Below are 26,527 nucleotides of genomic sequence, written 5' to 3'. Positions count from 1 at the left end.
AAAAAAAACAAAAAAAACAACACAAACACTGATGGATCAGGTAACATCTCTACACAAAGAGGTGCTCTGAAAATGAGAGCAATTAAAGCGCAAGGTGGGGGATAAACCCGCATTCAAAGAAAATATTTATTTGTCTTACAAAACAAGCAAATTTGGTTAAAAGCTTTTACAACAGACATTTTAAAATTTAGGTGATGTGGACACAGGAGTAGTATACTTGCTGCAATCAACATAAACACAGACTTTGCTATGATGATCATGCACGTAAAGATTCTTCCCTCCACTGCAAAACCACTGAGCTAAGGAAGGGAAAGACATGAATAATAGTTTTCAATATTTAGATGAATGTGGCTCAGTCAATTTTTAACATCTGTTTTGTTTTGTCGTCAGCTGATGTGCTATTCCAGCGTGAAGCGTGCCTCAGTCAGTACGCCGAATCCAACAAGAACAGAGTAAATAAGAATTTCTGGTAAAGCTGCATAGCTTCATATCAATCAGGTATATTTAAATACACACGTTTACATCATAGTAACCAAATTAATGGGTAAACTAATTTAATGTAAATGTCCTAGTTAAAGGATGATTCCACCATTTTTACATATAGATGCCAGTTTACTTGTCATGAGTTGGGTTTTTTTTGTGTGTTTTTTTTTGAGAATGGGAATTATTTTGCCGCTGAGAGCAGAAAGACGAGATTGATACCACTCTCATGTCTGTCCCTCTCAACACGAAGCCAGCAGACAGAAAGCTTAGCATAAGGTCTAGAAGAAGACTAAAGACCAGGCTTCATCACTGTCCTGTGATAATCAGCTGCTCCTGCACATGCAAATGAATATACTCAATGACAGCGAGAGTCCCTTCAGTTTTATCACTGGAAACTGTTCTTGAGTTGAGCACAACAGCAACTTTACACTGAAATACAAACAATCACAACAGTTTCACAGCGTGGATTTTATCAGGTAGTGTTCTAATTATTCAGGTTTAGATATCTGAGGAAAAGCCACCTCACCGTTGTGTGAGACCAGAGTTTAAAAAAGGAAGAAAAAGAGACTGATCAAACTTGGAGCGTCATTTTTAGAGCATCACATCTTAAGGCTGTGTAAATAGAGTACCATTACCAGTACAAGAATATGTTTTCGGTGACATTGGATTATAAAAAACAAAAAACTGATCAGCAGTTCAAAATCTTATACTTCGAGGCGTCATGAGTGAGATTGGAGATGCCTGGCGTCATGCTGTCTCTGTCCTCCTCCCCATGTTGCATTCATCTGTATGTCAGTGCAGGCCATGCTCTTATTTATTTCCTAACTGTCAACCACAGACACTCACACACATTCCTGAATATGCAACTTCAACATCCATGACACAGGCTGAAGAAGCTAAGACGTAGAGTTTTTCCAAAGTGGTTTATGATACACCCAAACTTCACCCTGAAGGAGGAGGAGAGATAACTCTGGTCAGTATTTTCATTTTCAGCATTTTGCATTGTTTAATCCACTAAAGTTAAAGCTACATCAGGCAGTTTGTTTAGAAAACATTTGACGAAAATAAGCCGAATGTATTGCAATGTTTGCTGCACTGGGTATGTTCTGACTTTGCTTCTTCATTAGTGTCCCGTGTTGCTGTTTCCTACTAGGATGCAAAACATATTTTAGGCAGTTTTACTGAAATAAATGTATGATGGCAGTAAATGTGTTACACCTGTCTGCTCACCTCTCTGTCAAAGTATCTAGTCCTCCAAGCAGTTTCAGTCTCAGCACGGTGCCTCTCCTCTGTCCGCTGCCTCTCCTCCAACATCCTCTTGTGCTCTGTGGCTTTGTCAATATCCTTCTGCCGCAAGGACTCCGTCACATGCTGCCAGAGGCGCCTGAGTCACAAAGGAGAAGTCCTAGATAATATCCCTGAACTAAGAAATCATGATGCCGAAGGAAAACGAAAATCTACTACTTCTGACCTGGATTCAGTTGGTCCCTGCTTCTCGATCGGTCGAACAAGCTTCCTTGTTACAGGCAGCTTGGTGACATCAACCACCTTCGTCTCCCCGCTGGTGTAGCTGAACTCCAAAACACCGTTCCACTCGCCCTGCACACGACACGCTACCGCATTGGTAGCGTTGTGCTTCACCTCTGCTGTTACCCTGCATTAAGGAGAGACACGGCCCTTTGAACGTGAACATTCAAATTTCATGAAACGGTTTATAAAAACTATTTAATACTTATATTCCTTATAGTACGAACACACACAAGAAGGACTTACTTGTGTAGTTTGCCACCATAAAAGGGTTTAGTGTGGAACGTGATGACTGCTGAGTAGCCTGATTTGGAGCAGGTAATGTTGACTTTGCCGCCCAGCTCCACCCAGGGGACAGTGAGGATGGAGCGTGCGTATGCACAGGGCAGTGTGAATGTGTACTCTTCATCATGCTCCAGCAAATACAGACAACCTGGGTAAATAATTATCATCAGACTCTAGTATACAACAGTGCAGATATGTCTGTCAATATCGGCTCATTACAGATGAGTATATGCCATCCAACAGATCCAACGGATGACAAGAACCCAAGATATATTTGGACACAGTGTGACCACTCGATAGGTTCTACATGTAACACGTCTCTTTGTCCACCAGAAAGAACTCGTGTTTATTTTTGGAAAAACAGGTTGAGTTGACTTTCCACTGGTCACTCGTCTGTCTTTCTTTCCCTAACCCTCGTCATCCTACAACCCACGTTGCATCAGTTAAATTGTTCCTGATACCTGCCCTGATGGTAGAACAGACAGAACATGTCAGTAAAAAATGACGCTGACTTTACCTTCACCTATCATGGACACTCCGATGGACATCCCCATGAACTTGCTCTTGGTCCACACATGCGTGTTCACACACATCCGCCTCTCCTGGCATTCAGCATAGAAACCAGACACAGGGGGGTGGTGGGACACCTGCTCTGCTACAAAGCGCACTTGGTAGGGGTCCTTGGAGGCAGCCGTGTCAAGACTTCCCTGTGAGGGCTCATTGGAGGCCTCTGGGCTTCTGGGAACCTTCCAGGAGCAGTGAAAGGTCTCACCAATGATGGGGTTGTAGGGTTTCTTGGCAATAGCACCCTTGCGGCCCTCATGGAAGGAGGTGAGGTAGTACTCCACAAAACGAACCATGCGGTCCTCCGGGCTGCTGCCGTCGGTGATGGCCACAAACAGGTCTGGGTGTGACATGAAGTCGGCATACATCTCCAGCAGAGAGCGCTTCTCCAGGATGAAGGTGGGCAGGACCACCTGGGAGAAAGTCGTGGAAAAAATAAAGACTTTAAATGAACTAGCAATGAAACATAGTGTATGAAAGGCAGCGCACTGTGAGTAAAGTGAGCAAGTGAAGAAGTGACATGACCCCATGGTCACAGTCTCAATGAGATCTGCATGTGACGTAAAGCCAGTGGACCTACCAGATTAATCGCAACAAAGCAGAAACCCAAGAGGAGGGTATCCAAACACCAGAACAGACTGACACTGGAAGATAAAGTGTCTACCCAGGTCTCAACTGCTTTCAGGTGTGGCTGTGTCTCAGACTAGTAATTACAACACAAGGGGTACTTACTTGGACCTGCAAGGTCATTCCAAATCAGACAATTAAAAACTGAGCCTGTATCAAACACCCAGAAAGTGTGGAACAGCAGGTGTTGGACAAGACTTGTTTTGCTGCTTGACAGTACATGGAACTCGACCTACCCGTGTGAGGTCCATGCCCAGCTTCAGCTGGGACAGCAGGTGTAGGATGACGCTGCGCTCCTCCTCCACTGCACCCAAATCCTCCTCCTTGTCTGTGAAGGTGTCCTCCATCTCGTCCTCCACATCTATGTCTTCTTCTTCCTAAAGAAGTGATTGAAAAAAAATTGAAATGAAAAGATTTTATGAATGTAAGAAATTAAGTCAGATGGATTTCCTGATAACAGCTAAGAACTCCAGTGGAGATCTTTGCTGCTTCTTGGAGGAGAGAGGCTGCCTCTCCCTTGCTCTTACCCCAGTGAAGCTGCAGGACTCAGGGCTGCTGAGCTCCAGATGGCTCCCATCCAGTTGCCCCTCTTCCGGGGCAAAGCTGCCCAGGGAGCTGCTGCCATTCTTCAGGATGTCAGGCAGTTTGGGTTCCAGCCATTCGATGGTTGGCCCTGCCGTGGATGGGGGATGCACAGCAGCATGTTCAGTGGTACTCATGGTACTATCCCCCCTCCCTCCCAAAGTCCCCCTGAGACTAACAGCTGCACAAAGACACAGCTCTACTCTTGGACTACCATTCACAACACAACATCCCACAACTGCCTGGCTGCTGATGGCACAGATGGCTATTTCTTAGACAGCTGCCCTAGACTACAGGTGTGTAACCCAACCCCCCCGACAAGCTGGGTATCAGAATACATTGGCCCCACTGACAGGAAACATCCTTATGCTCCGATTGGCTGAAGCCTCTCGGTATTGGGTAGACATATTTCACATACGTTTAGAAGTGGGCAGAGCTCATTCAAATTCACCTCGTGCGTCGCTGGACAATGTGCTCTGATTGGCTGCTGTGATCAGTCAGGCCTAATGAAATATACATTGAGTAATTGGATCTGCTGTGAAAAAGTGGGGCATTGGCTGGATGTTTTCCCATTTCAAACCATCCTGAATAAAGAGTGGTCAAGATATTAGCGAGTCCAACACTTCACTCTGTACTACAGCACTTTACTGTATGTTTGTCAAAGCCTCAGTGTCCTCAGGGTGCTGCCGATAGATGTTTTAATTTTCTGAGATCTAATTACCTTCGAGGCAGGTGGTGAGAATAGGCACAGTTCCCTATAAATAATGCAAAATAATTCCACTGTCTAGCAAACACAAACTGTTGGGTGCGGACCGTCATGTACACGACTGATTTGTTGTTAAGACTGCATGTAGCCTCAGTTTACAATCTCTCACAACAATGAAGAGGACAACAACACAGTGTGAACTGTAATAGGAGAAATATTTCTTAAAAAACAGTTCAGGCATACATTTACTTTTTCTGCTTGACAGCAAATGTATAAGCCATCTATGTGACGGTAACAACCACTGTATCAAGAAATACAGTCCACAAACCAAACCCCCCTCACTGACCTCCCAGGGAACCTCTCTGCCTGGCCACCTGCTGCAGGTGTAGGATGTGCAGGCACTCGTTGAGGCAGTTCATGGTGGCCATGGAAGTAGCCTTGAGCATCAGCAGATCTGGATCTAAAGGGGAGAGGCTAGGTGCTGCGGGCAGGCCCTCAATACTCTGGATCAGGTCTCTGTGCTGGCCCTGAACCTGGCTCATCATCTGGAGGGAGATCAGAGGAAAGTGTGGAGCAAAAAAGACTGATATATCTCTTCATGCTGTAACAAACTTCATCTGTTCAGGTACTGTTGATGAAACAGTATTTACCAAACATGGCGCCAGTCCAACTTTCCCAAAATAGGGATCAATTCCCCCAAATGAACGGCCATGTTCTTAGTACAAATATACTCATTTAAATCTGCTGAGAAGAGCAACAGTACAAAACACCTGGGCGATCCAGAGTGTGCTGCTGCAGCCTACTGATGTGAGGGGAAGACAACAGCACCCTCTGGTGGATTCAATGCATCACACAAATGGGGCCAAGTAAAAAAAAAAAAAAAAAAAAAAAAAAACATTCACAACTAAACAAATTAAGTAAAGCCCGATTTCAAACCATGTCGTACATATTACAAATTCACCACCATAGTTACCATAGTTTGTAGGAACAGCTCGAACTTCTAAGAACTTTTCTTCTGTTTTTTTTTTCCATCATTCATCATATGAATTATTATGTATTATCATGATTGTATTTTGTACAATTAAAATATTGTGTTGCCTCATTATGTTTGTTTTTAAAAAAAAGTGGAAAGTGGAAAGAAAGTGGATTTACAACCATCTGTCATGGCACAGGTCCGGAGATGTTTCTCTCATCAGCTGGTTACACAACAAACACGTGAAATATCCCAGTAACAGATCACAACAGCTTTTGGATTGGATCAAAAGCAGATGTTCGTAATTTCCCCTCTAATCTAGATTTCTGGCAAACAGTAGACTAAAAACTCTTTTATTTTGGTTTTGCTTGTGTCAGTCCTGTATCCTGCTACACGTACACTGGACTGAGTGTGCTGGGTCACAGCAGGTGTGATGTGACGTAAGCAAAAACTAATACTCTGGGGCTTGAACTAATACTTTTCTGATTGCATCGTAAATCTCACACAGAACACAACTGGACATACAAGCATTCATTCCCTTGAAGGAACAATATTGCATTACCTCTCTGGCATCAGTCAGATGGTCTGGCAGCAGAGACCTCTTGCTGGAGTAGAACGAGGAGCCCTTGTGGACCTGTGACCAGCCGAATAAGGAGGCGGGGTTTTGGCTGGGTCGGCGCAGGGACATGGGTGAGCTGCCACTGCCTTGAGACACCATAGAGTAGCTCCGGGATTTGGGTGGGGGATTACTCTACACAGTGAACCGCATTTCACAAAGTTACATTTTATCATAATTAAATCCTCTAAATTCATATCTAAATCATCTTAGGCAAATAGTTCTTATAGCAATATGTGGAGAAAAAGGCAAAACATCTTTAGTTAGCATTTAAAATTTAACATGCGTTTTGCAAAATTGCACACAGTGTAATATATCCATATGAATAAGATGCCTCGTAACTCGCTGCATCACTTTATTTATGGCCCCACAGTCCCTTCAAGGGACATGGCTATAAAAAATGGTGTCAAAAACGTGTATACCAACTGATATGTAGTGCACAGAGTAAGAAACATAAACATAAATTCCCCAGCTGTAAATATAGGATCTCTGTATACTTGTGAGCAGAACAAGAATGACCAGAAGTGATTCCAGTATATGCGAGTATGGACCTCCATGAAAATGTGCTGATGTGCATGCAAGACACTCTCACTGTCTTACCTTCCCCATGGCCTCTGTGTGATGCTGTGTGCAGATCTGCAGTCTGCTTACCCAGTGCTGCCTCTCTTTGGCATCGGTGGCTGACAGACACATACAAAAGAAAAACAAGATTGCAAAACATTATTACAGTTACTCTGGGAAAAGCTTACTCAGCATCGATTCCTGTGTGCGTCTGCCTCACTGGCAGTAGATAATGGAAAACATCCAGATCAATACTGTATGAACCTGATGGATGGTGATGACAGTAGGTCTGGAGTTAAAAATGGAACTGATAAGCAACAATAAGGTGGAGTTGAAATCTCAGTCTATGCAGGGCTGAAACATCCAGTGAGAGATGCACTAGAACATGTACAGAACCATGACTGGTAAACAGATGTATGAAAAAGTCAGAACATGTATTTGGGACTGGTACCCACCCCTGAGTTTGTACTGCTCCCCACTGATGGCATTGACTGTGAAAGTATGCGAGTCCTCGTCGCTGGGCGAGATGACGGCCCCTGCCAGGGGAAGCATGCCACGGGGCTTCTGTGGCCGCGACTGCTCATTGACGAAATACTCCAGCAAACCTGCCTCATTGTTTAAGACGAAGAACCTGAAAGCAATAGCCACCACAACAATGTCTGTCTTACTTGGACTGGGTTAAACATGTTTACAATTAGGGCTGAGTGATATATCCATGAACTCGTGACAAAACATGATGAAAATGTATTTTTAATGAAAAACCAAGTGCTGTTGCCTAGTAACTGGGACCATATGTGTCATAGCAATAAAAGAAAAATATTAACTGGAAAAGAACTACACTAACAAGGATGTTCTGCTTTTATATATATATATATATATTTTAAAGAACAACACTAGGAGAAGCTGTTGATTGTCAAAGCTCTCGTAGGCAGCAGCTGACATTATTGTCCCACCTCAAACTTCCAATTAATCACATTAATTTGGCAGATCTCATCATTAAGACTTCTGATGACACAGCTCCCTCTTCTTACCTTCGTTATATTTAAGAGTAGATATAACAACTCACCTGTACTGCCACCCTGTCACCAGATTGGTGTATTTCATCAGGTAGCCATCAATATTCTCCATGTGGTCACTGCCATGAGACGTTATCGAGCAAACAAGAGACAAAGGCCATGTGATAAAATACTGAGTGCCACCCATATAGACACAAAGCAAAACACACACAGTTCAATTATTGCTCAAAGGGCGAAACGGTTTTACTCCTAACTCAATGTCTGATCAGCTTATTGATCATAAGCCTAAGAGCAAATCTGTCCAAACACATGAAGAGACACCAGTTACACAATCTAATCACGTATTTCTAACGTTCACGCTGCTGGTAAAAAAAAAACACGATCTGTGGACTGGACTAGCTTAGCTTAGCAGGACAAGCAACCACCCACCTATACTGCCAGCTTTTGGAACCCGCTTTCCCCGTGCTTGGGGTCCTGTTCTGGGGATATACATCCAGTTTTCCTTCGCTCTCGGTGACCCGTAGAGCCGTGGTCTCCCCTTGCATAGTCACTTTCGACACAACCGCTTTACACGCTAACTTAGCTTGCTAGCGTTAGGCTAACTTAGCAGCTAAGCTAATTCAGATTTGATTTAAGTGGACGAGTCTCCTTTACGACACAAAGTGAAGTGAAGCTGTCGGCTCATCGCTGGTCGCACCGCACACCCCGCACAGTTACCCGACCAAGTCCAGTGCTGCGTGATAAAACATGGTCCCACCAGCTGTTACAGGCAGAAGCTAACTCGCCAGATATTTACTGCTTTGGCAGCAAAACAGTCACATGAACGCCCCGACTTCCGTTTTTCCGTTAACCCCAAAAAATAAAAGACAAAACCAGATCATTTCAGTTTTTACTACGGAAACGCATTTTATTCACCAAAGACAGAAAACGAGGATATTGACTTATGACTTATGTCTTTTCTGGATGTTTTCTTGCAATTACCATCCCATAATTACAATGTCCAGATTTCATAATTACAAGTAAAGAATAATAAATCAATCACAATAACGACAATAATCTTTATTTTTTGTTTTATTTTAATGTAAAGTTCTTCTGTACCACATTGGCCACCAAAATGACCACTGTTTTTGTTATTCATGCCTTGGATTAATTTTCATTATATAACGCCAAGCAAATATTCCTTTTAAATGTATCTTTATAGGCTACGAATAATATTGTATCTGAATACTGTAGTGAATAATGCAATACGCTGTTAGTATTGTTTTGAAAACCCGTTTCTACCGGAAGTGTCGATAAAAAACGTAGGTTGGGTGAGATAAGAAGGCGGGTGTCCATATTTCTGCTAAATTTATTAAATTATAACGTTACATGAGCAGTAAAGCATTAAAGCGCTTTACATTGGGTTTTATTTATTCCAGGCGCCGTAGTAAACCGTAAACATTATAATATGAGCGAAATGGAAAAAAAAGGCGTGTAGCAAATGTCTGTGATACATTGTTATTATAGATTTTGTGAAGACAAGGGGTGTATCCGTGGCCAGCGAGGGGAGGACTGAATCGGTCTGCGGCTTATACAGGGCGTATGAGGAAGTTATAACATTAGTAGGCCGGGGAAAATAGAAACAGGTTCTTCAGTCCTGGCCAAGAGTTAGAATAACCAGCTTGAAAATGCCTGGAAAGAAAATCTGCATCGTTGGATCTGGAAACTGGTAACTCATAATTTGTGTTGTAGACGCATCTTCCAGATAGAAGGACGCTTGTTCGGTTTATTGTGCTCAACCAGCGGTTTGAACTAGCGCCTTTTTACACTTGAGCAGATTTACACTTATTCATCTCTGCATGAACATCTCGGAAGAGCTTTGCTTTTCTATGTGTCACATCGAAAATGGACTGAAATACAACAAATTCGTGATGCGCTTTTCAAACACGCGATCCTGTCGGCAGCAGCCAACTTCGATTTCCTGTAGCAGCTTGAAAAATCAAACAAGCTGCCACATGAACAGGAGGATCCGTGCTAATTTGATCCTTTATAATAATAACGACCATTGAACAGGCTGCTGCTGCTGAGTGAACGGCTGCTCCTCAGGTTTGTCTCTATAGGGATGGAACAGGCTGCAGGATTTAGTTCTCATTTTCCTGCAGAGCGAGTTTTTGTTTTAGTTCGGTCCTGATGAGTCCTGGTGCAAAATAAAATGGAAACTAGTGCTTTATTTTTACTCCTTTACGTTAGGCCCCATAGTGAGGAAGGACTCCCCATGATTCTGTCTGACCATGTGGTTTCTCTCTCCAGGGGCTCCTCCATTGCCAAAATCATTGGGAAAAATGTCAAAGCATCTAATCGCTTCGACCCAGTGGTCAACATGTGGGTTTATGAAGAAATGATTGATGGGAGGAAACTGACAGAGATCATTAATACAGAGCATGAAAACGTCAAATATCTGCCAGGTCACAAGCTGCCTAAGAATGTGGTAAGTGCTCCACATCCCAGCAGTTTTGATAATTGTCTTTTAACTACCCAGCCCCTCCTGTTTGTATCAGGAGCTTATGCAATTTACTGCCCTCCTGAAACGTGTTTTGATTGTTCAGTAATCCATCACACTGATAAAGATAACTCTGTCTGTTCTGTCATGTATATCTCACTTCCAACTGGACGCTGTATGAGAGTCCATGAGTTTTACTAGTAGGAGGGTCTGGTCACCTGAGCTTCACCTATCAAATGCAAAAGAAAAACCATTTAATTGAGGAAACACTAATAAATTATTAGAGGCATTGCTTTGATTCTCTGCAAACTATTCCTTCACAAAAGAGAAGTTTCACTAATTGTCCTATTACATATACCTGCTGTATGGAAACGTATTAGTAATAAAACTAATTATGGACAATATAGGGAACTTAACGTGATACATATGAAGACATGGAAATGCAGACTTGTCTCTTTGTTGTTGCCGCTGCACCAGATTGCTGTTCCAGACGTCACAGAGGCTGTGAAGGGAGCAAAGGTTCTCGTCTTTGTAATCCCACACCAGTTCATCAGTAAACTCTGTGATCAGATAAAGCCTCACATCACAGAGGGAACCATCGGGATATCGCTGATCAAAGTAAGATCCTGTTATTGTTCTTTATGTCTGACAGCATAAAGGGGAAACTGTCACCTGATCTATTTTTCTGTGGCTACATCATCACGGGATCTTGTAGTTGAGCAACACAGAAAATATTCAGTATTTATTAGCAGGGCCTCAAGTCTATGTAATTAAATATAGCAGAACTGCTCAGAGACTTCCCCTTGTCGTCTAGGGAATCGATGAGGGACCAGAAGGCCTGAAGCTGATCTCAGACATCATCCGAGAAAAACTAGAGATTGAGGTCAGCGTCCTGATGGGGGCCAACATTGCTAGTGAGGTGGCGGATGAGAAGTTCTGTGAAACCACCATTGGTTAGACACTGTTTTTATTCTTTAAAAACGATTTTTATTATTTAGACTTTTGATGCTGAGCTGCACAACTTTAGCAGCAGAGGATGCAAGGCAGTGGTCAGACTCTGACAAGTTACTTCCCTATTTCTCGGTGCTGAGTGACATTCTTCTTCTTTTCCGGTTTAAAAATGCAGGGGCGAAAAATGAGGCAAACGGCCATCTCTTCAAAGAGCTGCTTCAGACTCCCAACTTCCGCATCACTGTGGTACATGAGAGTGACACAGTGGAGCTGTGTGGAGCCTTAAAGGTAAAGACAAGCATCTGATGCGAATATTGTTATTCAGCTTTAATAAGGGAGACAAAAGCAAAATGTCGTCTGTATGCTGGGGCAGAATATTGTGGCTGTAGGTGCCGGATTCTGCGACGGTCTTGGTTTTGGCGACAACACCAAAGCAGCAGTGATCAGGCTGGGTCTGATGGAAATGGTCGCCTTTGCAAAGCTGTTCTGCAAAGGCCAAGTGAGCTCCAGCACATTCCTGGAAAGCTGCGGCGTGGCTGACCTCATCACCACCTGCTACGGGGGGAGAAACCGCAAGGTTGCTGAGGCCTTCGTCACAACGTCCAAGGTAGGTTGGGGAGGAAGATTCATTTTCACGTTTTTAATGCAGAACATTGTATTTGAGCAAGGAGGTTCATTCTGGGCTGTGGGATCACGTAAGTGTGATAAACTTTCTAAACCTAAAGTCATTCAAAGTTCATCAAATCAATAGAAAAAGTTCTGGTTAATATGTTTGTGTTAGTTAAGTAGCGTTCCAGTTATGGAGCAGAGGAGCAAACAGCCACTGGGTACACCTGATGGATCATTTTTGGAGTGTGTTTTTTTAAACCGCACTAGATGATCTAATGAAGTTATAAAGAAATGTTGCTAAACAACATTAAACTGTTTCTGTGTGTTTGGTTCTTCAGTCCATTGCTGAGCTGGAGGCAGAGATGCTGAATGGGCAGAAGCTTCAGGGTCCCCAGACCTCAGCTGAGGTCTACAAGATCCTACAAAAAAGGAACATGATCAACAAGTAAGTTTTAAATATTTCAGGGTTACATCAAATATATATATTATATCAAAAACAGTCAAAGTGGACCAGTTTAGACAGCATGTATGGCCGCTTAAATACAGCCTCAGAAAGCTTTGAGGTCTGCTGGGCATCAAGCTAACCCACAGGGGAGCATTAGAAAATAATGACTCCAAAGATTCATTAAATATTTACATATAGCTTATACACACAGTGGCCCTTTATTAGGCACAGTACACCCGTACAGTCGATTAGCTGGTCAGCCAGAAGTGAAAACATTTGAGTGGCCTAATTTATGTTTGAGAGATCACATGACTTCTCTTTCCTGTAGGTTTCCTCTGTTTGCAGCAGTCTACCAGATCTGCTTTGAGGGTAAAGCGGTGAAAGAGTTCATCACCTGCCTGCAGAACCACCCAGAGCACATGTGAAGTGACCAGTAATGCAGACATGTGCACTGCTGCTCCTTCAATAGCAATGTGCAGCCACTAGAGGGCGAAAGAGTCTTGAGATAGAAACGCACAATACAACAAAGCAACCAGGGACACTCTACTTTTAACGATTATTTTTTACTCATGATATTTTATAATGAAACCTATTTTTTTCTTCAACTCATCAATGTGTCTTATTGATTTGTGAAATGTTCTGGCATATTAATTTGGCTTTTGTGGAGGAAAGTTAGAAATAATGAAATTATTCTTAATAACCCGTAAGAGTCTTTTTGATTAGTGACAACGTCCAAAGCTAAATGTGTGGCGCTAGTACTGCTTGTCTGTTATTTCACTACATGACCTTGTGTTCCCAATCACTAAATTAAAACTAAATGAATTCTTTTTTAATGTTATGTGGAGTTGTTTTCTCAATAAATTTGATTGATAATAAACTGGGAAGTGTCCTTTTATTTCAGAACAACAAGGGTTAGTCCACAAAGCTGTGACATCTGGGGTTTTATACATATGAACTTTTATTTTATTTATTTCGTCACAAAGGGGCTGCACCATTCACATCACAGTGGTTTGGTAGAGACGTATGAAGATGGTGCAATAACACAGGATTGATCAGATGTAGCACGTACATCCATTTTGGTCCGTTCACCCATTCCTAGATGTTGATGTTTACAGTTTGCAGCTGTGTGACTGTGTCGTGTGTTGGATCTCACAGTCAGTCTGTGATGTCTGACTCCGATTCCCATGAGTACCACAGTAACTCAGTATGAGAAAGTGGGTTAAACAACAAACAGCGTCCTTGTCCCTCCATCTCAAACTTGCTGCAGAAGGCTCAAACCTTTGATGCTCACCCTCTGTCTGCAGTCCAGCCTGTTTGCTGACACGTCCCAGTCAGGACTGGACCAACTGATTGACTGCACTTCCCAATTTTCCCAAATTGATACTGTAAATGAAACAAATATGGAATAACATCATTTAATGCTATTAAATGTAATTTTAAGAATTGAGTGTCATATTGTTAATACACATTTTAATCCTTTCACAAATCCTCTCTACCTCATGCAAACACTGCATTTGTTCTAATTAAAGATTCTTTCACTTGCAGTGAATCTTTACCAGCTCATCTAAGATCCATTTTTCCAAGCCTGTTGATAATGTCTCTTCATCTTGTCATTGTGAACATTTTTTTAAGCTATCTCTCCTTTCTGGTAAACAGATCTCCTGTCCACAGCTGCCCAGATCCCAGGACATCAAAAGGAAATCCCAGACAGGGCGACGGAAGACACACCAGTTTTACGGGCCGTGAGGAGCTTCCGTTGGTTCCCGTGGGACAGCCGGTCTCACAGGTGGATGTCCTCAGCAGCGGGATGGCTCTTCTCATTTCCTAACAGCAACTGTCATCGGCAGGTTTGAGCGAGTGCTGAGACCCTTGTGGTGGTTTGACACAAGCCGAGATCCTCTGTTTCAAAGAGAAGGCCCACCTTCAGATGGGACCCAAGCTTGAAAGAGGAGCTCAGTCACCAGGGTAACTCGTCTGTCCGTACCCCTGACCCCCCACACAGACACTGTCCTCCAGTGTGAGGCCGTATGGACAGAGGAGAAAAATAGCAGAACAGCATGGACTGATTTACAGTACATGCACCTCTCTGCTTCATTTCCTTGAAAAGATCAGCTTTGTTGTTGAACCTATAAAGTTACAGTAGATGGGATTTTTCATCATTTCTTAAATGACGAGAGTAAGATTAGTCCCTGTTTTGATATAAAGACTGGAAAACACCTTTCACTGCCTCTACAGCTGATTGATTAACACGCTGTATTTATTTTGTTTAATTTTTGCGTAAATAAACCTGTAATTAAAAGCAAATGTTTGCTGTCTGATTTGATGCCACCACATGCAAGTAAAAATGCTTTAAGTTAATCTTCGCCATTATAGTTGGATAAGGTCGTAAATCTGGAGTCTTAACTGTGCTTAAGAGATTTTTGATGCGTATCATTTGTGCTGTCTGCCTTTGTGTATGAAATATTGTGTGTATCATTAAAAAGTGCCTTAAAAACAAGCCTGTAAACATGATCTACTGCTAAGAATAAGTTTAAACTGTATTAACGTGGATTTCATCTAAAGTTCAACCCTGTGTTTTCTGGATATCACCCTGAAAAAAACATAGTAAGACCATGTCCAAGTCCATGTCCTGTTGGGCTGTGATTTATGAAATGTGATGAGACTGAGCTGTTATTCACAGTCGGCTTATCACACCTGTGTCTCCCATAGATGAATGTCACAGTTGTGCACCCAAACCTCTCCCCTGAGCACGCCATGGCTTTCTTCTTCTTTTTTTTTTTTTTTCAATATGTGGGCCACCCCCAGGTCAGACCACACGGTTTACGCCTTTAGATTTATAGCACCCAGAGAAGCTTTGCATCAGTGTGAAACCTCTCACATAGGCTAATAGATAACTCATGATACTATCTATAGGCAATCAGGTCTTGGCAGCTGGGTGTTGTGCTTATATTGTGGAGACGCACACATATTTATATACATTTGTGTGTTTGTGGCTCTCACACAGTGGGGTGAGACTCTATCCGACATCCTCAGCTAATTACAGGCCACTGATCTCGTCAGCTGTCACCACCACACTCTTTTTACATGTCAATGACAGCCAAATGGGACCTCACATCCTTCCTCCAGCTCATACAATGCTCTCATTGAAAACATAAAAGAGGGATAGAAAACCAAAAGAGAGAAAGCAAAGGATGCCACTCCTCGTCCCAGCTGGCGTTAGGTCTGTGGCAGAGGGCACAGAGTCTTGCCCGTGAAATAACAACCACTCCTACTCTTCTCCTCTAATCCTCCTCCTCAGCCTTCACCTTTGCCCAGTTGTCTTCATCATCGTCTCGGTCTAATCTGGGCGCGTCCGAGGGGATGTGCATCCAGACTGCCTCTCAGCCTCCTTTTGTGTTTGCCAGTGCTCTGATGAGGGAGAAAGAGGAACAGGAGGGAGTGCGGGGAGCAAGGGTGGAGGTAATGCCGGTGGTAATGGTGGTTGCTTGGGTTTGTCTGTTGCTTTTACAGTCTGGGGGGAGAAGGAGGACAGCTTGGCAGGAAGCCTGGTTATGGCACTGCATACAAACAGAGGGAAACACAAAGCCTTTTTATTTAACGCTCCCATCCTCTTACCTCAGGGGGAATGGAAAAAATTGCATGAGGCTGCTATAAGATTCGTCCCATCCCTCGCTCTCTCTAGACAGCCATTGCTTCTGCAGAACAACCAGGGGATGGACAGAGATCAGAGAGATGGAAGGCAGTCCTCGTCAGGAAATCATAAACCATAATTCAATAAAATTAAGTCAATATGTACAGTAAAGACTTGGCAGGAGGCCCAGCCTTGTTTGTTGTTTTAAAAATAGTGAAAAGCAAGTTGATTAAATATAAAATAACATAAGCCCTAATGTAAATCCACAAAGTAGTATCAGGAGACTAACCCAAATTTATGACTACAATATGTCTCTGTCTAGACAAAAGGCTGACAGTCAACCCTGAATAATGTCTCTTCCCTTTTTTCTATTCTGCATTACATCCATTTCATCTAAATCTTCTTAGTCTGATCTCCTGTGGATCCGGAGTAGCTGACATCAGCGCAACTCCACAATTCTCCCCGATTTGTGGAAGATGAAATCTTTACCGTATGTACTGTACTTGTCTCTCGAGTCCACGCTTACATGCACATAAAGATGCTTTCTTGGGCTGTTGATGTGAAAAAGAGCATCACCAGGTTCCCAGTGCAGCTGCAAATAACATTGATGTGGCATTCCAACATGTCAGTGTAGCGTGGGCCAGGCAGAAAGCCCCTTCCTGCTCCTCCAAGCAAATATTCATGAGGGAGACTCGAACCAGCTGCCTCCACCGAGTGACTGGGGGAAAAAGGATGATTCCACAAGTCAGAGCAGATTCAATATGTGTTCCAACATTTGAGTATGTAAATTTGCCCTTAGCCACATTATTAGCTAATGCCACGTCTTCCATGAGACTGTATCCACAGAGTTTAGAGTTTCATGTTAAAAGCAAAGGTCTTGTTTTCTTCTTGCTGCAAATTCCTGACACTGCATCTACACCTTCAGGATCTTTTTGGGTTTCAGTTACAGACGTAGACTCATTTAAAACGTGTGTGCTGGAGAGGTTTCCATTAAACAGGTACACCAAAGGAGCTGTAAGTACTGCGACAAGCAGCAGAGCTGACTGCTTTATGGCTGTTCTGTTCTCAACCACAGCAAGCAAGCAATCCAGAGGGAAGCACTGTGGTTGAATGAGAAAGCAGAGCCTAACACATTTGATAAAAAAAAAGGGGTGATACTGAAGAGGCTATTTGTCCATTTATATATTTGTTTGTGTTTTGTATGAGTTTAATGAAAGTCTTTGTAATAAAGTTGTATTTGCCCTCTTCACCTCTAAAATTTCACTTGTGAAGCTATTTACCCAATTTATTGTCGGGTCTGCAGCTCAGTCCTCTTGTTTGAGTTTTTGGGTGTGTTAAAGTAAATGTTTTTTAAAAAGTGTGGTCACACCAACTATTTCTCCTGCAGGAATCTGACCTGTGACATGCCCCGTCAAGATGGAGCCTTGAAGTGCAAAAGCCTCTTTTTACCGCAGATCTTCCATTATTGCTGCAAATTTATCATTAAATGGGCCAAATGTATGTCCCAAAACTAGCGTTGACAGGTTTCCTGTAATGCCACAGCGATGGGCCGTGCTCTGTGACAATCGACATAAAAATAAGAGCTAAGGAGAGTGGAAGTGTTTTTCTTTCCTTACTTCAAGATTACAGCATATCGGAGTGAATGGAGGAGGATAGTGTGCAGGATGTGAGTTGGGAAGGAGAAGTGAGATAAATCTTTCTTTAGGAAAACACACATGCACACACTCAGCAGGCGCACACACATGACACACTCATGAGGTTGTAGATAGCAAACTGCACCTGATGGACATTCAGGTTTATGAGCTGTAAAAATTTCAGGCTAAGTGATTCGCCTGGAGACATTCACAGCGTAACCAAAAACAAAAGTGTTAACTGCCTTTGATTTTCATCGGTTCTTTTACAGATTTGTTATTTAATGTGCAAATTCGAACATATCTGCATGATGAGTTTTTAATCTGGCAGACGCAAACCTTTGAGTCAGGACATTCCTTCTTTCATTATATTAAATGAATAAATCACAAGCTTCCAATTAAGCAATCAAAAATGTCCATTATTGAATGCTAACTGAAAATGACATGGTGATTCTCTCTATGTTATTACCCTTCTCCATAACATTTGATGCCAGTTTGTATATCGCAATGCAGCTTTGTATGTAATTAGCTCCTGACATTTAGCTTTAATTGAATAGCTGTGATAAAAGGACAGCCAGGGATCATGTTCTTTGCTCGGATTGGCTGTTCGTCTGACTTCCGAACGGGTTAGGAATTATTCGGATTTTTCGGTGTGATTTATGAAATCATTTATCTCCCAACTCTTCGCTGACCGAGCCAATATCATCAGCCTACTCATTCTGTGCCTGTGAGCGAACAATGTTGCAACGCAGTGAGCTTAGAGGGGAAGAATGTGACAACAGAATGGAATTACAAAAAATGACTGTGTTTGAGACCACAAGGACTGGGCAGAGATGGGCTGAAGGAAAGCATTTGTTCACAGTGGTTATGGATGACAAACAGCGGGTGGCTGATGCTATAGCCGTATGGCTGGGCACATAAAATTAAAAGTTTATTTCAACCCTTTTTGATTTTGGTGCATTCATAAAAATAGCTAAATGATATCAGGGATAAGGTTGACTTGACATGCTTGCGCCTTGTGACCCACAAGGATTGGTTGCAGCAAAGAATGCGATGAGCTAAGGAGTGCCCTGCAGAGAGGCCGATGAAAAGCAGAGCGCTGGTGGCTCCTGGCCGGCATGAAGAAGTCGACTTGGCAGTAAAGCTGAGAGTCATGTGCCTCCATTTAAATGAGAAGGCAAGAAAGGAAAGAGAGAGGGAGAGCTGAGCTAAGAGGCTGGGGACTCTGCCAAGCCGAGACACTTGAGGAATGCGGCAGCAGTTCTCTCTTTGCAGTAATACACTTCTGCCATCTAAGTCAGAAAAACAGCTTTTCCAGTCCAGTCAGCAAGACTTACAGCCAGTGTAAACAGATGACAGGTAACACAGTCAGAAAAAACTAAGAGAAAGAGCAAAAGTGAATCCTGAGAAAGAAACCTGGGATGTCTCCTGGCTGAGGTTCCAAGCAGAGGTGTGTGTTTTGGTTTTTGTTTGTTTACCAAAAAACATTCATGTCTCTGCAAAATGTTGGTACTTCCACAAAACTGCATGTGTGTCAGCCCAGTGTTTTAGATGTAAGTAAGCTTGTCTTGTCTCATTCGTGGGGCTGTGTGTGTGAGAGTGTGAGGCATGTGGTGTGACTCCTCCAGCCCCTGGCAGTTAGTTAATAAACACAGGCCTGTCAACAGCTGCTGGTGATGTAACGTGGAGCTTCTCCTCACTCTCCTTATCCTCCCGCCCCACCCCGCCTCCCTAACTCCCTCCACCAAGACCAACACCTCCCTCCCTTCTATTTACAAGTCTTACTGGGTGTTGCTCCAGACTTCCAGCACTGGCAGCACAGATAGTGTTTAAGAGTGTGTGTTTGTGTTGTGCACGGCTTCTCTCTGCAACACTTCCAGGGGAATTTACGGCAGCATGTTTTCAGCTGCCATCAAAGGAAATTCCACATCACTGCGTTGTCTTCCTAAACAAAACACCTCTGAGAGTCTGGGAGCTTCAGAGTTGGCTACAAACCTGTTGAGTGGAGAGGATCCGGCCGGCGCACAGTAAGTCTGGACTCATAGTCAGTGAAAAGTGCATGAGCAGCGTAAGATAGATGGCAAGTCATGCAAATTTGGCCTGTGGCGTGACAGATGTTTTAATGTGTGCCGAATAAGACATTTACCAAATAAAAGTAAAGACATAATTTATCAAGAGATACAATAAATAACGCTGGTTTCTTTGCGGAGGAACATTATCAGCATAATGCAATAAAGTGTCAACATACAAAATAAGATTTTACACAAAAACTTCCATTTAATATATCATCTTTCCTGGACACCTTTAAATGGAGAAAAACAATATTAGTGCTTGGTTTTCTAATGTTGTGACTGATAAGTTGTAGGAGCTGCTGTCTCTAATACTTGTCTGTGTGCAAAGGCACACAGGAGCCATTCATATAGATAAACACATACAAGCACACTGTTGTTTCTCAAGCTGTCAGCAGCCTGTTGATGAAATGTGCATTCACTTTTTTAGTGAACTGCCCATCTCATGATGCTCACATACCAAAGTGAGAAGAGGGCACAGTTGTGTATTTTGATAACAGCTGGAAAATTCTTCTGCCCTCTCTTGGCATGGTGCCCCAGCGCTGGGCCCCTCTGGCTATCAGGAGAGAGTTCAGCAAAGAGTCATCTTGACCGGTGAAGTACGCTGCTTTGCAGTTGAGAGTCCCTCAACAGGAAGGTCAGCTGTTTTTTTTTTTTTTCCAGGATGCGTATTAAAGTATCCCATGCATCTGGTGGGATAAGCATAGGAAATTGCAGGGACTCCCCTCATGAACAGGATGATGACATTGCAGCCATTGTTTTTCTTTTTTTCCACCAGACCTCCAACCCCTCCCTTCTCCTTTAAACCCCCACATTAAATTGTCTGCTAAGTCCTGCTGACTAAACAAGACTTAAAGCTGCTCAGACAAGTTCTGGCAGAATCTTTGTTGTAAAATGTTCCTGAGAAACACTTTTTTTTTTTTTTTGTTTGACATGAATTTGGTTACAAAGTAATTTACATTATGTGTTTGCATAGTATAACATCTGAGAACCAGCATTTTCAGTTCTCTCAGTTAATGCTGATTGGATGGAGCTTCAGTCATGTTTGACAACCTTTGATGAACAAATAGGCTTAGAGTCAAATATTGATAATAAACTGAGACAGTCTGGCTGAGCAGGAATCATGAAGGTTTTCAAAACGATATGACTAAAGAAAAACATCTGTCAGTTACAAAGACAGAACTGGAACATCTGGTGATGAGTGTGAATATATAGTCAATTAAAAATGCAGAACTAGGTGTCACATATGTGTTGCTTTATTGCAAAACCTGCTCCAATCATTTCCACATGCCTCATGCTCCTCGTGCATGTCTCACAGCTTTGTGACTGTAAATGAAATAATCAATAAAGGACCATCTTTACTCATTCAGGCAGGTTGCACTTGTTTCTATGCATTTGATAGAGCAGTACTAGTCCTTGAACAACAGCACATTAAAGTTATTTATCGTTAAGCGTTTGCCAGTTCCAGCTTCTAAAGCTCAAGTATTCTCTGCTTTCGTTAACGACGGTAAATTAAATATCTGTGGTGTTTGTAGTTCAAAGGTTGTCTATTCAGCAATGTTTAGGCTATACCTGGGTTTTATAATCACAGTTGCAGTGGAAACTCAACACATAAGCAACCAGCCATGTGTGCAAACACACAGTTATGCATGCAAACCTTTTATTTTTAACTGAGCAAGAGATCATGACATATTTTTGAACAGAATCATTTGCAATTCAAGCTCTTTTATCATATTACAAGCCCATACTTCCTCCAATAATCTGGTGTGGATGCCAGAAAGACACACACCCTCGTGCAGCATGATCTCAGTACCCTTAAAGATGTACACATGTTCTAACTGGCCTTGATCAGTGTGATTGGAATAAAAGCAAGACCATAATCACAGTTATATAAGGGAGCATAGTGTTGATGCTGCACGAAAGGCAGCATCAGTTAATTTTAAAGGGGCTGTTAAATTGACCTATTAGCCTCGATGGTATTAGCCTCTCAACTTCACACCCATGTGATAGATGCTAAACTTATGATTACTAGCCCAGTATCACTGATGCACAATGGCAGCAGACCAGAGCAGAGTGTAAAAATTCAGAAAAATACATAACATTTAGCTTAATGGTTGCTTTCCTGACGGTATAAAAACAACAACAGACCGGTGTAAAATATGGCTTATTGTTTGAGGCTTTCAGACATTAATTCCATGTTAGACTGTGCCAGGCTTTAGGTGATGGTGCCAACTGTACAGGAACACATGCAGAGGCAGGATCAGACAGGCTGGCCAGCAGAGGGACTCAAAACATCCGATCAGCACAGACCATCTGTGCTGCTGCAATACAGACGGACCTCCCGCTCTACACGTTAAACCCCACATCAGACACTTGCATGCTTCAATTTTCTCCTCAATGAATGGAAAGTAATAGCACCCCTAATGTCCCCTCCCATTTCCCCCGTGTAGCAGGCGAATTAAAACAGAGACTCAAACGTATAATCTCCTCAGTCATTCATTCTTCTCCATGGACATGGCAATCTGGATGAATCATTCAGAAGAAAAATAAAGTGAGGACTGGGCTCTGGGCCATGGGGGATGCTTCTGCGCTGACCCTGTTTCAGACCCCCCCTCATTCAAGGCAGGCGTAGGGCATGGACACGAAATGAATTTGTTCCTGGGGTGAAGGGGGTGCACCAATCAATGTTCAATCTCCCCCACCATTTATTTTCAGGCCCTGGCACTTCCTGGCATTGTGCCTTTTTTGGAGAGGTGCAGCATTGATCACAATGCCCTGAGTCACTATTTGGCCAAGGGGCTTTTCTTTCCACAAGACCTGTGTGTTTTCAAAAGGTTTGTAATAGATGTGAGTGCTAATTGAAAACTCATGCAAAATGCATGTCTGGAATCCCCCTTTCTTAAGTCTTTGGCTCACCAAACCTCATTCTTTACTTCCAGATGGCCCTTAGATATTTGCTTAATTTATTTGCTCTATCATTATTATTTTTTAATGTATAACCTATGACTAAATCAGTTCACAAAGAAACACCAAGTGCAGGCTATTCAGATGAGCAGAGCAGAGGAAATTGTGTTATTGCAAATTCCACTGCAATTAGTGGAAGGTTTTGTTTCATGAGAAAAGGGCCACAGTTCAAGCCACGCACTTTACCCACTTGGTATCTTTATTTGAAGTTGCCGCGACAAGCATTTCTTACTCTGTTACGAGTCTTTGCAAGTGTGAAATGAGAATATGCGTGGGTGAACGCCTGAGCGTACTGGGTACAAAGAGCGCTGTTGTCACTTGTGGCAGAGTCTGGTCTCTCTAACACTTCAGAGTCAAAAGCCAGAGGGTGGAGCAACAGTGTTTCTCTAGCACACCTTGAATGTACGCACAGGATTATCACAGCTTCCCCTTTGGAAAAAAAATTTATATAAGACTGACACTTAAATGCTGGTGATTGCAAAGAGTCCACAGCTGCCTCATTTTATTCTTCTCAGCTTACAAAGGAACAGTATCAAATCTGAGCCATGACAATCCATATTCATGGACAATCTGGGCTTATTACAACCATTTAAACATGAGGCTCACAGTCTGTTTTTAGTACAGCGATCTCTCAATGGGCTTAAGTGTTATCATTAAGCTGTTATCCCCTCACATTATCCCTGTTGTAGTTTGGAGCTGTCTGGGCCTCTGTGACCTCAGCTGGGTCCTCCCTTGTTCCTGGAGCAGATGTTAAAAAGAGAGTCCCCCTTCCCACCTCAAACCCCCCCCCCCCCCATTTGGATTGTACACTCAGACACATACACCATCCTGCCACACCTCCTCCCTTCACTCTGGCATCTAATTAGGCCTTCAGCACAAAGACTCCCAGATGTCAGCGTCCTCCTGGCCTCCTTTGATTATATCCTTTCCACCCCACTGGCTGGCTTGCTGACTGGCTGGATGGATGGCCGGTTGGAAGCCATGTGGACCATAGGCGTTGACGCGTGTCACTCTGCATAGGTCAACACTGGACCGATTTAACATATCAGTAATTGCTTTTGGTGTAAATCACAGGAAATCAGGGAGGAGTAAGGGAGTTCTGACTGGGTGAGAGTTACACAGAGGTCCTCAGAGTGTCATGAAAACAGACAAAAGGCCATTTATTTTGTAATAAGATGCATAACTTTATCTAAATGCAAGAAGAAAAAAAAATCACATCTTTTGAGGAATTTGGGTCACTATTGGTTAGTCATGGCGTAGTATTTGTCATGGTCAGCATTCACCAAGTGTTTCATTTCCTTTTAATCCAAGACACATGAACGATGGACCGTCAGCAAGTTTTTCAGATGGAGGGAAAATTGGCCAAGGTGCTTTCAAGAGCCAATCAGGTTTCCACTTTTCCACAAACACTGAATCTGCCCAGCGAATATTCAATTGATGGGACGTTGATTACCAGTTCTGTGAAACATATTAGATAGCACTGGAAGAAAAGTCTCGACGGTGCTTGGGGAACTGCTGCATAGATTCACTCTAACCTCAAATACCAGAGATTCAAATTTAAATTTGGGAAGTGTACATCAGACACAGACAAATTTTGCAACTAATCAATCAATCAATTAATCAAATCAGCTTGTTGAAGTTTAAGAGCGACTGACAGCAAAAGACTAAACCTTATTAAGTTTGTTAATCTGTCAAACATAAGTTCTTACATTTTATTGCCTGCCTTTATCTGAATGCACCTGATATCTGTCTTTTAATGTGTTTGCTTTATCTTTATCACTTGTGATCCACCCACTGCTTCATCCGTTGCACTTTCTGGGCAATCAGACACAGTGCTGTAATCCTTTTTAATCATTTACTTTCAATTTCCTATAACACCCCCCCTGTCCAAGGGAAGCTGTGGGCTTTACTTCCTCTCCTAATCTCCAGCGGAAAGGGGCCAAACTGAAATGTGATCTAAACATAGACCAGACTATTTCATCTGATTCTATAGACTTGTACAATTAGTCACTACAAAGACAGAGAGAGAAAGACAGGCTGATGTTTCTGTGGCATTAAGGACGTTGCTTTTCACATCCGGTTCACTAATTGGGCAAGTTCCTTATACAGAAAATAGCCCGGAGAAATGAAGCAGAAGGAGAATGTGAAGGAGAATGTGTCATGTTTGCAAAATACAGTATAACATCAGTCCTGGATGAAAATTTAGTGGCTGATCCTGGATTCAATCTGATGTTTGTGGCTTCATGCCAATGAGTTTGCACTGAGCAGATTGGCAGTAGATGGAACATGTCATGTTGATGTGTGGGGGTGTCTGACAAGTGCAGTCACACTACTAAAGCTTCAGACAGGGTGTAACAGATACAGCCTGCAGCAGATGGAAAAGGGGGCTCTGGATACTGTTTGAGAAGGGTTTGCATAACTAGGTTTGCGAGGCCAGTAAACATAACTGACCTGAAAAGTGAAATAAATATTCAGCCTAGCAGATCTTATGTTGAGGGTGTCAAGATGGTCTTATAATGGTCATTTCTATACAAGAGTTTTTCAGTAGTTACTGTGAGAAACTCTTGAGAGACTCTTTAAGTGGTGCTGAAGGACAGCTCAAAAAATACTAAAATAATAATTAATAATTGATTTTAGATTTCGCAAACATTTGAACATTACACTTGGATGAGATAAAGAATTATTACAAGTTAAAATTATGTTAATATGCCGTTTTTTCACTAGATTTAATAGGATGTATCGATTTTAAAAAGTCACGATGCAACGTAACGTTACTCCGGTAGGCGGCGACAGCGTTTCATCGGTAGCCGCTATAGAAATAGAAGTAGAAGAAGAAGAAGAAGAAGAAGACGGTCGCCAGCGACACAACAAATAGCCTGTTTGTACGTTAGCTAATACGTTAAAGTGCCGATTTATCAAAACGTTACAATAATATTATTAATAATATTATAAAACACTGAAATTACACACATTCTTTTCATTGACAAACGAAAGAACCTGTCATGTTTATTTGACTATAGTTATATTTACACAGTTAACTAGTTGCTATACAATTAGCTACACAAAACAAAAACTGTTAGCTAAGCTAACCAAAACAACATGTATTCTCCTTCATGCTCCCATTACTTTGCATTTAAACAGCTACACTGAACATTTCTTCTCTTTTTCACCCACTTCCCTTTAACTTCTTCTCATGTATTAGCTAGTTCATTTATTTACTTTTGCACACTGTTTTTATTCAGTGTAATATTGCCTTTTAATTTAATTGTAAGTATATGACTTACTGGTGAACAAGCAAACAGCATGTTCCTTCATTTCACGTTTTCTTTACTTAGTATACTAAGTAGTAATTAATTAGTATAACGACACTATTTAAAAGTGTAATGTAATGAAATTAATTGATAATTAATTGTTTGACCAGTTGAATCACTGCTCTCCAAAACATTTACAAGAGATTAACTTGTAATCTGTAGTTTCATTTTCCTGATGAATATAGTACAGAAGCTTTAACATGGATGTGTACTACAAATGTTATCACTATATTAGTTACATTAGACATATCAATATATACATGCACATGGTAATATACAAGTTGTGCTGCATAAACAAGGTCTCTGACCCCGAGGTGTTCATCAGTTGACCTTTGACCCTGTCTTCACCAGTGAGGAAGTGGTGTGATTACTTTGTGCACAACCACAGCGGGCCTAAAGCTCGGGGCTCTTTGTAAAGGAGTAGTATGCGTGAAGTGAAGTGTTTATCTTCTGCTGTGGCCCCAGTCAGGCCAGGTCAGACTGGTTCCCAGTGCTGT

At 42.3% G+C, this 26,527-nt stretch overlaps 3 protein-coding genes across 5 annotated transcripts in view; 2 read left to right on the top strand and 1 right to left on the bottom strand.

Moving 5' to 3' along the window:
• Positions 1 to 107: 107 nt before the first annotated feature.
• On the bottom strand, positions 108 to 8,765 carry LOC113127358 (oxysterol-binding protein-related protein 11). Its single transcript, XM_026301837.1, has 13 exons — positions 8,370 to 8,765; positions 7,991 to 8,059; positions 7,380 to 7,555; positions 6,964 to 7,043; positions 6,310 to 6,498; positions 5,121 to 5,319; positions 4,014 to 4,159; positions 3,723 to 3,863; positions 2,813 to 3,272; positions 2,257 to 2,443; positions 1,955 to 2,137; positions 1,714 to 1,867; positions 108 to 1,430 (listed from the first exon to the last, which is right to left on the bottom strand). The coding sequence occupies exons 1-13, from the start codon at positions 8,483 to 8,485 to the stop codon at positions 1,380 to 1,382; spliced, it is 2,151 nt and encodes a 716-aa protein (XP_026157622.1). The 5' UTR covers positions 8,486 to 8,765; the 3' UTR covers positions 108 to 1,379.
• A 560-nt stretch (positions 8,766 to 9,325) lies between these two features.
• Positions 9,326 to 13,301, top strand: LOC113127549 (glycerol-3-phosphate dehydrogenase [NAD(+)], cytoplasmic-like). Its single transcript, XM_026302231.1, has 8 exons — positions 9,326 to 9,648; positions 10,230 to 10,407; positions 10,897 to 11,037; positions 11,234 to 11,372; positions 11,546 to 11,658; positions 11,744 to 11,977; positions 12,318 to 12,424; positions 12,753 to 13,301. Exons 1-8 carry the CDS (start codon positions 9,608 to 9,610, stop codon positions 12,847 to 12,849), a joined length of 1,050 nt encoding a protein of 349 aa, XP_026158016.1. The 5' UTR covers positions 9,326 to 9,607; the 3' UTR covers positions 12,850 to 13,301.
• Positions 13,302 to 19,489: 6,188 nt separating this feature from the next.
• Positions 19,490 to 26,527, top strand: part of LOC113127360 (nck-associated protein 5-like) — a 116,183-nt gene continuing 109,145 nt past the window's right edge. For 2 of the 3 annotated variants that reach the window (XM_026301840.1, XM_026301839.1), the window contains exon 1: positions 19,490 to 19,713. In XM_026301840.1, coding sequence (XP_026157625.1) covers positions 19,583 to 19,713 — 131 coding nt within the window. In that variant the 5' untranslated portion in view covers positions 19,490 to 19,582. The remainder of the gene's footprint in view (positions 19,714 to 26,527) is intronic. The other variant, XM_026301842.1, reaches the window with a different exon arrangement.

The sequence above is a fragment of the Mastacembelus armatus genome, chromosome 2 (genome assembly GCF_900324485.2).
Source record: "Mastacembelus armatus chromosome 2, fMasArm1.2, whole genome shotgun sequence".
In the NCBI taxonomy this organism is placed as follows: domain Eukaryota; kingdom Metazoa; phylum Chordata; class Actinopteri; order Synbranchiformes; family Mastacembelidae; genus Mastacembelus; species Mastacembelus armatus.
This window is presented reverse-complemented; position numbering and strand designations above follow the sequence as displayed.